Here is a 13258-nt window from a genome sequence, read left to right on the forward strand (position 1 = left end):
TGTGAAGCTCTAATAGATTGGCATAGGATATTTTACATCTTATCCTGTGTATGATTATAATTATATGAAGAGTATATTGATTGCTATTAATACCTTTTGTTGTAGTCAGTAAATTCCATATGCAAATTTCTTAGAATTGGTGCACTGTGCTATTTCAATTATTTTTCTGAAATGTGTTTAATCAGTTAGCATGCATATCAATGTGATCAACTATAAATAGACACAGTTCAGATTTTTTAAAATCTCTTAAAACTGCAGCTTAAATAACAGACCTGATTCCAAAGTTGAAGAATCGTTAGCAATGAGGACTGTAAATGTGCTCCACAGTATTAAGATCAAACAGGGTCTATGTCCTGATATGCAACAGTACTAGCTGTGGCACTAGAAGACTGGCATCAGGATGAGGCTGGCAGTGTTTGGACTCTGTGTCACAATGCCAGCTTGTGCCCAGGAGAGCCATAGACAGGGTATTACAGTTCCCAAGGTCTATCAACGGAGACCTAATTGGGCCAAAAACTCTGTAGTGGGTTTGTTAGCTGGGTCAACGCTGTGAGCACCACAGTAAACCAACATGTTACAGTTGCAGCCTGCTCTCATTCTAACACCTAAAGAGAGCAAAGCTAACCTATAGCTTCCTTCTGAAGCCAGCAAATGTTAGTTTACAGAAGAGAGTAATTCTGGTCTGTAACACTCAACTTAGCAACATAAAGCAAGGCTAGCTCTAAAATAGGGTCTCGATTTAGCTTAGCAAAACAGAGCAAACCGGATAGCTATGTCCTTAAACAGCAAGAAGGTATGATGCTAATGCTAACTATAGTCATATTCTAATTTAGCAAACAACAAAGTTAGCTTAATAAACAAAATTTTGTAATATGGTCTAATTCTGGCACAAGTTATCTTATAACAGCTTTTAGCTTGTAACTCATTTTAACTTAGCAAAATAGAGAAGATGTAGAATTAAATGTCTCACTTCAAATTAGCAAATCATACTAAACAGTAGATTCTTCCAAGGACTCATTAGCGAAAAGCTAGCCTGCAAAAAGGTTTCACTACAATTTAACAAAAGAAAAAAAATGCCTGTTAAAAGTTTTCATGACAATTTAGCAAAAGAGAGCTTAGCTAACATGTAACAAATTTTTTTTTTTGTTTTGAGACAAGTCACAGGTAGCGTTTTCATTTCAGTGCCTTTAAAGTGTATAGCATTGAACATGTAACAACTCTGTTTAGAGGCACAGTTTGCTAGCTATACACAAAATAAATAAATAATCTGTACCAAGCAAACAATATGCAGGCAGGTTAGTGGCCTGGTTGTATGCTAAAACTATTTAGCAAAACATGGCCACCCACATGGGGGTACAAACTTCAATGAGCATAAACTGGATCTGCTACATTCATTGATCTACTCCAAGTAGAATTTTATTCTTCATCATATCAGTTGCTTTTCATAATTTAAAAAAATGTAAACAAATAGTCATAGTCATAAATATTTATTGCTACTTTTGGTTGTACAAATGACAGATGGCTCCTTGAACAGCAATATTAAACAGAAACCTCCAGAAGGCACTGTACTCACCTCTCAAGCCTCTGCATGGTGAGTGCTAGAGTTTTGTTGAGCTCTTCAATGATGCGGCTGGGCACACTGCCGTACTGCAGCTGGTGTGGGTGTCCGTGGTGCCCCCCGAGGCCTCCGTGGTGCATCATGGGAGCACACTTCTGCGGATATGTGGCTAGGGGGCTTGGGGAGGAGACAGGGGGCTCTAGGCCTCCGGACGGCACACAGATCATCACTTTCTTAGGAGGTAGAGGAGGAGACAGCTTCCCCTGCACACAGGTCAGCTTAAGGGGCTGACATGGCTCTGCAAGCAAAAGGATAGGGAAAAAAAAGAGAAAAATTAAGCAATACAAGATATATATATATATAAAAATCTCTAGCATTAATGGCTCTGCGTTGATTTGTTTTTACTTGGGGTCCATTATGATCTATTTAACATATTTACCACATCTACATCATGTGATTATTCCAATACTCGCTGCTGCTGCTGAGGAATTTATTAAGAGAATATTTTAATTGAGGCAGTATTTCACTTTCCCTTATCAACTATATAACAAATTACTGGATTATATAAGGCCTGATTCATTTTTGACAAAGTCACTATTTTAATAATAATAATATAAAAATAACAACTGGGACTGTTACAGACTGCTTTGGAATAAGTTTAAACACACTGTGATCATGTGACTATTTGTCGAATTGAAATTACTTTTAAATTAATGTGTGTTTTTTGAACAGCAGCTAACACAAATGTCACTGAACAGTCATAAAACTCTTATTTTTAAGCCTGACAGGCTACAGTATGACTGTTTTTGTCAACCTCACAACTTAAAACATTATTCACACACTTGTGAATATAGCATGTTAATATGAGGTATAAGAACCCACTTTGGTTCCAAATTAGACAAAGTATTTAAGTGAGGGACAAGGAATAAACCTTATTATCCAAGAACTACTTTGATCTTACTAGAGTAAGTGTATTAGACTTAATGAAAAGTACAAAGCTTGAATCCAGTATTGTCAACAAGAAGTATGTTCTTAAGCAGAGCTCATGAAAGTACAACTACAGCCATTCACTAAATCCAGACCAACCAAGGATATTTACATGACAATGACATCCTTTAATGATGATGAGAGAGAAGCAAAGGAGCAAAATTGAGAGATCAAACAGACCATAAAATTGAATGTAAAGAAACATTTCTGGCTTCAGACCTAACATGTTTTTACTTATAATGCTGATCAGTGTAAAATACATGTGTGCCTTACATTTTAAATCAAAACCTCATCTCAATGCCTCATACAGACTGCAGCTTATAGATCCTCAGACGTTTGGCTTCTCTTATAATCATTTATTAAATCATCCATTCATTAATTTTCTGTAGCCCATTCATCGTGATCAGGGTTGACATGGTTCCAGTGCCTACCCAGAATCACTGAGCATTACCACCCGGTGAAGGCAGTAAATCTATCACCCACAATCATTCATTTTCTGTAACTGCTGGGTCTGGATCCTTCCCATAATTATTGGCCGCATGATTGTAACATACCCAGTACAGGGCACCAGTCCATCACGCCCATCACCATCAATGTAACCCAATTCTAATCTTTACAAAGCATGGTTTGGATTAAGAGTTATGGATCACATGTTTACTTGGGTCAAGCTGTCCCCAAACTAACAATCTGATATATATACTCCCGCTCTGCATGAAGATAATCAGGCTTTCTGGGAAAGTTAAAATTATTGTGTTTAAAAGTCGATGAGGTTCCGAGACCCTATATCAAAATCTGCAACACTTGTCACAATAATGGCTGTGGTTGGTCATGCTGAGCACCTTTCCTGTCAAATCAGGCAGTCTTTGACCATTCTGAGAAACAAATCGCATCAGGTTTTCTGGCTGTAATCAAAAGATGATTTAAGTCACCAAGGCTAAACCAAATGAATCTGTAACCATTCAATACTGGAAAAAGAAGGACACCGACCTTCATTCAAGACTTTTAAAATTAGTCTTGGACGTCTGTCACTTGGTCATCTCAGTCTCACCTGTGATGTGGTTGGACAGTCGAGGAAATGGCTTTGGGGGCAGTGCAGGTGGCTGCTTGTGGAAGAGTGGAGCTTTGGCAGGGTTCTCCTGAATGTCACCTGGAAAAGCAACCGACTTCTTAGCAGGCAGAACCATGGACGACTTCATGGAGGAATCCTGAGGACAGCCTCCACCCTCCATAGAGGCCCTGAATTCAATAGTGGCTGCAGGGAAGAAATACAGAAATACTGTCTCAGTGAAACTTACATTTAGATACATAAACCACACTTCGATCACATACAAAAGTGAAAAGAATGCAGGTGGCGACTATATTTCACATCGTTTCCACAAGTAAACACAGTTGCCTGGGGACTCACTCGCACCACAGCACCCTTCTCACCCTGTCTAAACAGCCCCTGTTCCTTTAATATATATGATAAATGGGCTCATACCTCAGCTCACACCAAGTGCTCATCAGCAAGAAGCTAACCACTTGTTTATGCATGGGTGTCTTAATTTCTGACAATATGTCACAAACAGCCCAACCCAAACTATGTTTCACTAGACCCACACAGACTGGGCATAGGCCCAGATGTGGGCTACAGTGACATGGAGAATGTTCATAATAGCAAGCAAACAATAACAAGAAATCAGTGCGCATTAGCATTTGCTAAAAGATGGCTCTAAAATTTGGTTTGTGCATAAATATAGCCAGAAATTGTTTGGTTCCCTGAAGCCAAACCATATTGCAGTCAAAAATAATTTGGTCAAGCACCCCATACCAACTACTCTGTATCTAGAAAATTTCAAATGTTCCTTTTCTTTTGAATTTATTTCTTTTCTTCCCAAACAAGCTTGACAAATATTTGAGAATCCTGACTTGATTAGCCTGATTCTGTCAAGTTCAGACAGTCAGGGACAATGGTATAACTCCATGCTGACCCCAGTCTTAACTCACGGCCACTTAAATGGAGTTGAACTGCATAAAATCCAATATATAAAAATAAATTAACAAATAAATACATTAATAAATCACCATGGGGTCACAACACGAAAAACCAAAGCAAAACCACACGGTGCTCACAGGAGAACAAAGCGCATTAGGCAGCTCAATTAGCATCTCTTATCAGCACAAAGACGAATCAAAAGGGGAAAAAGACAAAGAAGAAGGGGGGGGGAGCCCCACTAGTACCCTCAGCTCATTAAGTAGCACCCTTTTGATGCTTTTGATCATTTTATGCAACTTAATTATCTTTACTGGCTGGAGAACAGATAGCGTTCCAGCAGCGGACAGTGCGGCCTGAAGACATTCGTTGCAGCAACAGTGGCCTGATTCAAATTCAACCTGCATAATTGGCATTTCGCTGTTATGCAGATGCCCTTACCCAAGGATGCAGAGGATTGTGTGATTCACTCCTGCCGTTCGGTTCCTAGTCCATGGTTTAAAAGGTAATTTCACTGCATGGCAAACCCCCACCACCCTTTCCGCTCATTTGAAGTCTGAGGCTCAAGTGGCTGATTTGGACCAAGTGAGCTCTTTGCCTTATTGGTCGCCTCATTAGTCGTGGGCCATTTAAACTTTTTAAAAAATGTAACACTTTTAAAACAACTTAATCCTAGGAAACCCCAAAAGATACATCACTTTTTGAAGCACATTTTATAAATTGCATTCAAATATGAATGTCGGAATCTCTCAGAATGATATGTGAATGATAACAGGTGTCAGAGGCTACTTTAGGCAGTGTACCTTTTAGTGAGAGATTGTTGACTGACATGCACCTACAACACACTCAAAGACACTCAAAGGGATTAAATTGTTGTACTGGGAGAAGCAAGATTTTTTTTTTTGACTAATTGCCTCCAACGTAGGCTGTCCCGACCAAGCTGTTTGGAGGTGTTGTGAACGAGAAGCATGGACTGCTATGAACTATCATCTTTAGCAATTAATCCAGCTTTATTTGGGATCCAATGATGGTCAGTTTCGAGTATGGAGACTTTGTAATGAGCACTTCAATCCTGCTTTTCTTGTGAAGTGAAAAACTCCCAAATGCTGCTGTGATGATCTGGGGAGCCACTCCTAGTAGTGTTACAAGGGACACTAACAGCTTCGCGATATGTGCAGGACATCCTGCGGCCACATATGTTGTCTCTCGTGGCAGGGCTTCCAGCTGGCATTTTGCAGCAGGACTATGCTCACCCACACACCGCAACATCTCTGCCAGATTGCAGCAGTTCCTTGGCTTGCTCAGTCACCAGATTTATTGCCAAACGAGCAGTTATGAGACCAGCTGGTACGTCAATTTCAGCAACCTACAAGTATACAGGATCTACAGGCCCAGCTGCAACATCTGTGTGTAAATGTGTCACAGGATGCCATACAGAAATTCCAAGACTTGAGCATTCAATCTCACACTCCACTTGTTGGGTTGAGGCAAATGCATAAAAAAAAGCTACTAGTTACAGACAGCTAAGACGCAAGACCGCTAATAAGCCAACTTTAACACTTTAGGCTAAATACCATATAAATACAATATTAAGGGCATCTCTTGGGGTGGTGCAGTAGTCTTATGTGCTGGTCCTATCTTGAGCTGTGTGACCAATGCTGATTTGTCCAATGGTTAGGATGATAAAATTCATGCCATTTTTCTATACAGGAGGTCCTCGGGTTACTTAAGTCCCAAGTTACGATACATCTCCCGTTTACTGTATAAAGCCTTGTTTCGACTTAAGTGGTTTTGCGTCGTAAAGCTACACGGTTACACGTAAGAATACACGGTTACGCGGCTCGGGACCGAGGAGGATAGGTGTTAGGATAGGATAAGTGCTTACAGTATGTTATTTACGTACGTATAGTATGTACGTATGTTCTGACTTACACCGAAAATCGGTTTACGGCACGACGTAGGAACGGATCAGTGTCGTAAATCGAGGACCTCCTGTATTTCCACTACCAAAAGACCTGTACTACACACAGAGCACCTGAGCAGGATTTGGCTACCCTTTGTGCACTCTTAAAAATAAAAGTGCTACAAAAGGTCTTTTGAACGATGCCATAGAAGAATAACTTTTGGTACCCTAAAGAACCATGTTTCTTTAAGAGATGTCTGAGTGTAAAGATTAGTGTTATTATGGAACCAAAAGTAGTTCTAAAAGGACCTTTTCTAGCACCTTTATTTTTAAGCGTGTGTTGGAGTACCAAGCAGACTAAACTAGAGGCATGTGCCTGTTTTCAGCCTTCCAGCTTAGTAACACTGCACGATAGGGGAGTCCTGGCGAGTGGAATATTTGAGTGAGTTGATCTATAAACAAACACACAATATATATATATATATATATATATATATATATATATATATATATATATATATATATATATATATAAATATATATATATATATATATATAGATATATATATATATATATATATATATATATATATATACATATAAATATATATATATATATATATATATATTACTTAATCGCCTGCCAAATATTACATGATTGCTATTGGTTTGGAACGGGCAAACTGCAAGCTCCCCAAAAACATTTTACTGCCTTTAACATGAATCTGCTGAAACATTTATAGATGCAACTTCTGGCATTAAAGTGGCTTGGTAATGGACACAAATTCAGAGCGGCAAACATTCTTAGACACTAGCCCCCTAACGGCTTCAGTGTGTGTGTGAGAGTTAGGCAAGTATTCGATATTTCCACATGAATTAATCCCTGCTGCATTTTTACTGTCACCCCAAGTAAACACATTCATTCACACACAGACACAAACACACACACACACACACTAAGAGCTTTAACATGTGTAAGCTGATTAAACACAAGCAGCCAATCAGACAGTAGACTTCCAAACATTTTTCGCAATGCCAAAACATGAAGGAAGGAAGAGGAAGTACAAGAAGAAAAGCTGTGCCAGTCAAAGCACAGGCAGACCGGCTTTAAACAAGACACACAGCACCTTTTAAGTTGTTAAATAAGCTTTAAATTTAAAAAAAAAAAAAAAAAAAAAAAAAAAAAAAAAAAAAAAATGAATTATGACTCAGACCCAGAGGTCAAATGCAGTGACCTTGGGAACAACCCCAATTTCTCAATTTGAATTAAATATATCCTCCAAAGCCACCAGACTCAAATCTAACAGGGCACAATATCAATGTCCTCCTATGAGAAAGGTATTAAATAGACACTCGTAGCTTTCATGCACCACTAGTTTTTTTCAGCTTTTAGATACAGAATTGTTATTTATTATATATAGTATATTGTAAAGTTACAGCTTCAACATCACTTTGTTGATTCACTGACCTGTAATAGAGACAACAGAGCCTTTAGCATTGCTACTCCAGTCTCAGAACAGCAGAAACTGCACTATGTAACTTTTGGAGGTGGGTAGGAAACCCACTTCCCTTCACTCCTCCACTGATTTCAGGACAGTCCTGTAAAAGTGAATCACACTCTTTTAATGTAGAGGGCCCAGATGCTTTAAAGGCAACATGAATGATTTGCGGGAATGTAATCTCTTGTTTATTTGTGTTCAGAAGCTCAACTTCTTTTAATGCGAAACAGTTTATAAAAAAAAAAAAAAAAAAAAAAAAAAAAAAAAAAAAAATTGGAAGTTTATATATAAGTTTTTTATACGAGACTGACATTTAATTTGTTTGTAAGTGTTTATTCACTGTTTAATTTTCAACAATCAGTTTCTGTGGTAATCCAATGGTGCGAATAACAAAGGACTCAAACAAGCGGACATTTACAACACCCTATGGAAGGAAGGAGAATTACAGTGGCAGGAAGCAGTCAACAGTTTAGTGCCTTGTTCAGGGGCACTTCAGCCATGGATGTTAAGGGGTAGAAAGTGCTGTTCTTTAACTCCCATCCCCGCCTCTCTTTTTCTGCCCAAGGATGATTATTGGTAAATCTGCCTGAGAAGGGAATCAAACCCATCTGTTTTTCCATTTTATTTCTAACCAAATCTTGATCAAGTCACTAGTCATAGTATTTCGTGGCTATAATCACGGCTATTATTTTCAACTACTTGCTATTATTTCATATGACTATTCAATCATGCCTAAAGTTACTATGGAAGACTGTCCAAAAAAGGAACACCAGATAAGATTCTGTATTATTGCTCCTTGACTCCCCCTAGAGTCGCAGATTGCAATTATATGTGACAGCACTGTCCTGATATACAGAGGGGGTGATGGTTTCCTCTCCTCTTTCAAAAGTTACATGGTGCCCTTTCTGAAGTGCTGAACCCAACGACAGAGGCTCTGTTCTCCCTGTTACAGGTCAGTGAATCACCTCAATGATTTTGAATTTGTAATTTTAAAAAGGTAGGGCGGCAGGGTGGCGCAGCAGATAGTGTCGCAGTCACACAGCTCCAGGGACCTGGAGGTTGTGGGTTCGATTCCCGCTCTGTGACTGTCTGTGAGGAGTTGGTGTGTTCTCCCTGTGTCCGCGTGGGTTTCCTCCGGGTGCTCCGGTTTCCTCCCACGGTCCAAAAACACACGTTGGTAGGTGGATTGGTGACTCCAAAGTGTCCGTGGTGTGAGTGAATGTGTGTTTGTGTTGCCCTGTGAAGGACTGGCGCCCCCTCCAGGGTGTATTCCCTGCCTTGCGTCCAATGATTCCAGGTAGGCTCTGGACCCACCGTGACCCTGAATTGGATAAGGGTTACAGATAATGAATGAATGAATGAATGAATGAATAACAAGGTTTCATATAACAAGGTTTACCAAGGTTTACCAAACTTTGAACAGCAGAGTATCCTTTGGTAATGTTTGAGATAACTGCTTATTTAAATAGAATAAAACCATGATTTCACTGTGCAAGTTATTCCAAGCTATTTTTGGTGCCTCCTGTCATCCAGTGTTTACATAGTAATGTCTTTACAGAGAAAACAATAGAGTCTCAGAGTGCAGCTCTGTGACCACTGATCCAAAAATAAAACCAGCTGTCCTAGAATTCTCTAACGTGCCAAAACATAAAAACAGCAAAGCACTCAAACTAATGGTGTGTGTGTGTACTTGTTCGTTATCGAGCAGATGACACAAACCGAAATGACATATTTCCTTTCACATGTGAAATCTTTTGAAGATCGTTATGTTTGAAGTGAGCATGCACATTGTCAAACCAGTGACAAATACTTTCAAATCTGTTACGTTACCTATTGTGGTGCCTATTTTAACACATATTAACTGAGCATATGAAATGATACATTTTGAAGCGCCCGTTAACAAGAATAAGGTTTGGCATTAGCTGAACATGGTTCTAGTGGGGTATAAGCTGGTGTGGTGCACTGTGTAGTTCTCTGCATATTTTGACAGCCCCATTTACTGTTCTTCAAATGGTCAGGACCATGACAGGACTGCCACAGAGCAGAATTTATCTAATATGACTGGATCAGACACAGCAGTGCTGCTGGAGTTTTAAAACCCCTCAGTGTTACTGCTGGACTAGGAATAGTCCACCAACCTAAAACATCCAACCAACAGCATCAAGTGTCCACTGATGAAGGACTAGAAGACGCCCAACACAAACTGTGCATCAACAGATGCAATAATGTCTCTGTCTTTACACCTACAAGGTGGATAGGTGTATTTATAATACAGTGGACAGAGTGGATATCGTTTTAAAAACTCCAGTATCACTGCTGTATCTGATCCACTTATACCGGCACAACACACACACACACACCACCTCAACATCAACCAAAGTCAGCCAAATAATACCTGCTCTGTAGTGGTCCTGGCCATTAAAGAATAGGGTGAAATAACAAAGAATACACTCTAACTGTAAAACTACAGAGTGAGTTCTCAGAAGTGGATCCACACCTTTCTCGAAGATCTCCTTCAGCACTCCCCGCTTTATCAGCTCCTCTCTGGTCTGTCTGGCAGACATCTCCCTCTCCAGAGCTGAGGACACAAACAAAGAGCCCAGTTTTTAAAAATACACACATATACACACACACACTGATCATTCATAATTAATAACGACATAATATAGTCAATTTGTAATAATAATTACACAGCATAGTCCATTTGCTGCTCTATATACTTTATTTCCCCCACCTTATCTTGCTCTTTAAAAGGTCAGGACCCCCACAGAACCACCACAGAGCAGGTAAGATCTGAGCTGTGGATGATTCACAGTGCCGCACTGACGTGGTGGTGCATTAGTGTATCTGATCCCAGCACAACACACCACCACTACCACGTCAGTGTCACTGTGATGCTGAGAACGATCCACCACCCAAATCATACCTGCTCTGTTGGGGTCCTGACCTTTGAAGAGCAGGGTGGAAATAAAGTATGCAGAGAAACAGGACTACAAAGTGCTCCTGTGTAGTCAGTGGAGCTGATAAAACAGACAATGAGTGTAGATACAAGGTAGGTGTTCCTAATGCAGTGATCGTTTAGTGTTCTGTGTAATACCTTTGCAATGGGACCATATAGTGTAGCTGAACAGTCAAGACAGGTTAAAATGTCTGAAGTGTGTTTCTATTTAGATTTGAAATGGAGATGTGAGGCTAATGCGGCCAAGAACTGCTTATGTACAGTCCTCAGGATACATGCCTTAATCTGTCTTCACACACCCTTGCCTCCAGCCGTGTGTGTTTGTCTCTAAGCTCAAGTAGACTTGCTAATGTGTTGCTGACACTGAAAGATTGTTACACTACACATAGCACCTATGTAAAACTAAAGAACACTAAACATATCTTGGCTGATTAAATGTACTGGGAGTAAGTGGGATACTGGTTTGACAGTCTCCTTTAATGTGACATTGCCAATGATGAGCCCTTGTGTTTGCTGACCTACTTGCATTCATGCAAATATGATTCATCAATACACCCACACTCCTCTGAAGTGTCTGACTATTCAACCTGCTTCCAGCAAATCATTTTAAAAAGCTAATATCCCATCTTTCTGCCACATCTGGAACATCTACAGTAGCACACCTAGATGGAAAAACCTACAGAACACAGTTTTATAGTAAATGATATGGAAGGATTGCTCAGAAAAGTTCAAAACATCGCAGGATCAAAAATGAATTAAAATTAGAGCCTAACGTGATCGGATCTTATTAGGTATTGCTTTATTTAGCCGTGATTCAACGATGGCTGATACTGCAGCTATGCATTTCATTAGCCGACATTATCATCAGAAATACTGATTTTCAGGCTGTACTCTGGATTAAAATTTCATGCCTGATTAAAACACTCCGTCAGTGCATTTTAGGCAACCTATATTTTTATCCAAGCCTTGAGTTTTAATCAAGCCTTAAATTTTGGTCTGAACTTGAATACGGTTTCAGAGTTGTCCATCTGAGCACCCCGTTTAGTGTCCAAAAAAAGACCTGATACCAACAAATCCCTGTTTTACTCTGAGCCAAACAGGCTTATCGTAACCTGAACCGCCCAAAAAGGACAGTGTCTGCAGTGACTGTAAAAGTCAATGTATTTGCGTGTTCTTTACAAGTTTTTAGACACGAAAAATGTTCCATACTGCTCTGTTCAGACACATTTACCTAATCCCCCATGTACACGTATATTAGGCTCATGCATTTTGTTTTTCTTTGAAGCTCTGTTAGTGCAAGCCCTCCAAAATGAACATGAATCGGTTTTGTAAAAAGCACCACCTGCAATGATAGCGTCGGGGTGATAAAAAACACTGAAAATCTGAAACAGTAAAACACACACTAGAGTGAACATTTCACAACTGAGTATTAGAGGACACCATTCGGACAAATATTTCAAGCCGTCTCCAGCCCTAGTAACAATCAGTTTTAAAACTAGACCCTACCATACCTTGCCGATAACCGCATGGCAGTCAGTATGTTTCATTATAATTTCAGTTTATTTTCCGCAGAATGGAAAAGATTAAAGTCAGCAGGTGCTGCAGTGTGCTCAGTCCTTACAGTAACATTTCAGATCTCAGCAGCTGAGTCCCAGTGGCACCGCAACACTATTTTTAGAGCGGAACAGTTGAGGGACTTAACTTTTCTCTCCCCTCCGCCCCACCAGCACTCTCTGAAACGAGGCGGTTTGACGCATTAGTAATTTCAGAATCTGCCCTGGCAAAGGAACCAATTAAGAACGTGAAAGAGTATTAGCACTTGTGCTTGCAGTGCACGGTTCTCCCCTGAAGGCTGGAGGATGCTGCTTTAACGACACGTCTGAGGAAGCTCAGACAATGAAAGAGAGAGAGGAGCGTGCTTGTGATGTGCATGCTGGATATGTAAACTTGCATATGTAAATTGAGGAGCTGAATGTACACAAAGAGAAGGAATCCATGAGGAAGATGATGTTGGGATGCACTGAGAATTCAGACCATGGAAAAAATAAATAAATAAATAACAAATAAATAAATAATTAAATAAATACTTAGATTGACGGAAAGTAAATAAGAAATTTGGCCAAAAATAGTGATTGTAAATGTGCAGTTTCCTGCCTTCTCTCCACAGTCACAAGCAGCTGTTGAGTACAGCAATGTTCCCATGTAGAACAATATCCCCATTACTACATTTAAATTAATTACGTTATTAAATGAATAGTCCCATGAATAAATACTTTAAATAAATAAATACATCACACAGACAATCTTTAATAATAATTGTCCATATGGTACAACAATGAAGAACCACTACAGTTTAGTACACTTGACAGCAAATCTCTGT

At 39.6% G+C, this 13258-nt stretch overlaps 1 protein-coding gene across 2 annotated transcripts in view; it reads right to left on the bottom strand.

Moving 5' to 3' along the window:
• Positions 1–13258, bottom strand: part of LOC136707310 (phosphatase and actin regulator 1) — a 65252-nt gene that overhangs the window by 25535 nt on the left and 26459 nt on the right. For both annotated transcript variants that reach the window (XM_066681298.1, XM_066681297.1), the window contains exons 3-5: positions 10417–10497; positions 3594–3797; positions 1574–1856 (exon numbers count right to left, since the gene is read on the bottom strand). In XM_066681298.1, coding sequence (XP_066537395.1) covers positions 1574–1856; positions 3594–3797; positions 10417–10497 — 568 coding nt within the window. The remainder of the gene's footprint in view (positions 1–1573; positions 1857–3593; positions 3798–10416; positions 10498–13258) is intronic.

Source organism: Hoplias malabaricus, chromosome 9 (assembly GCF_029633855.1).
Source record: "Hoplias malabaricus isolate fHopMal1 chromosome 9, fHopMal1.hap1, whole genome shotgun sequence".
Lineage (NCBI taxonomy): Eukaryota > Metazoa > Chordata > Actinopteri > Characiformes > Erythrinidae > Hoplias > Hoplias malabaricus.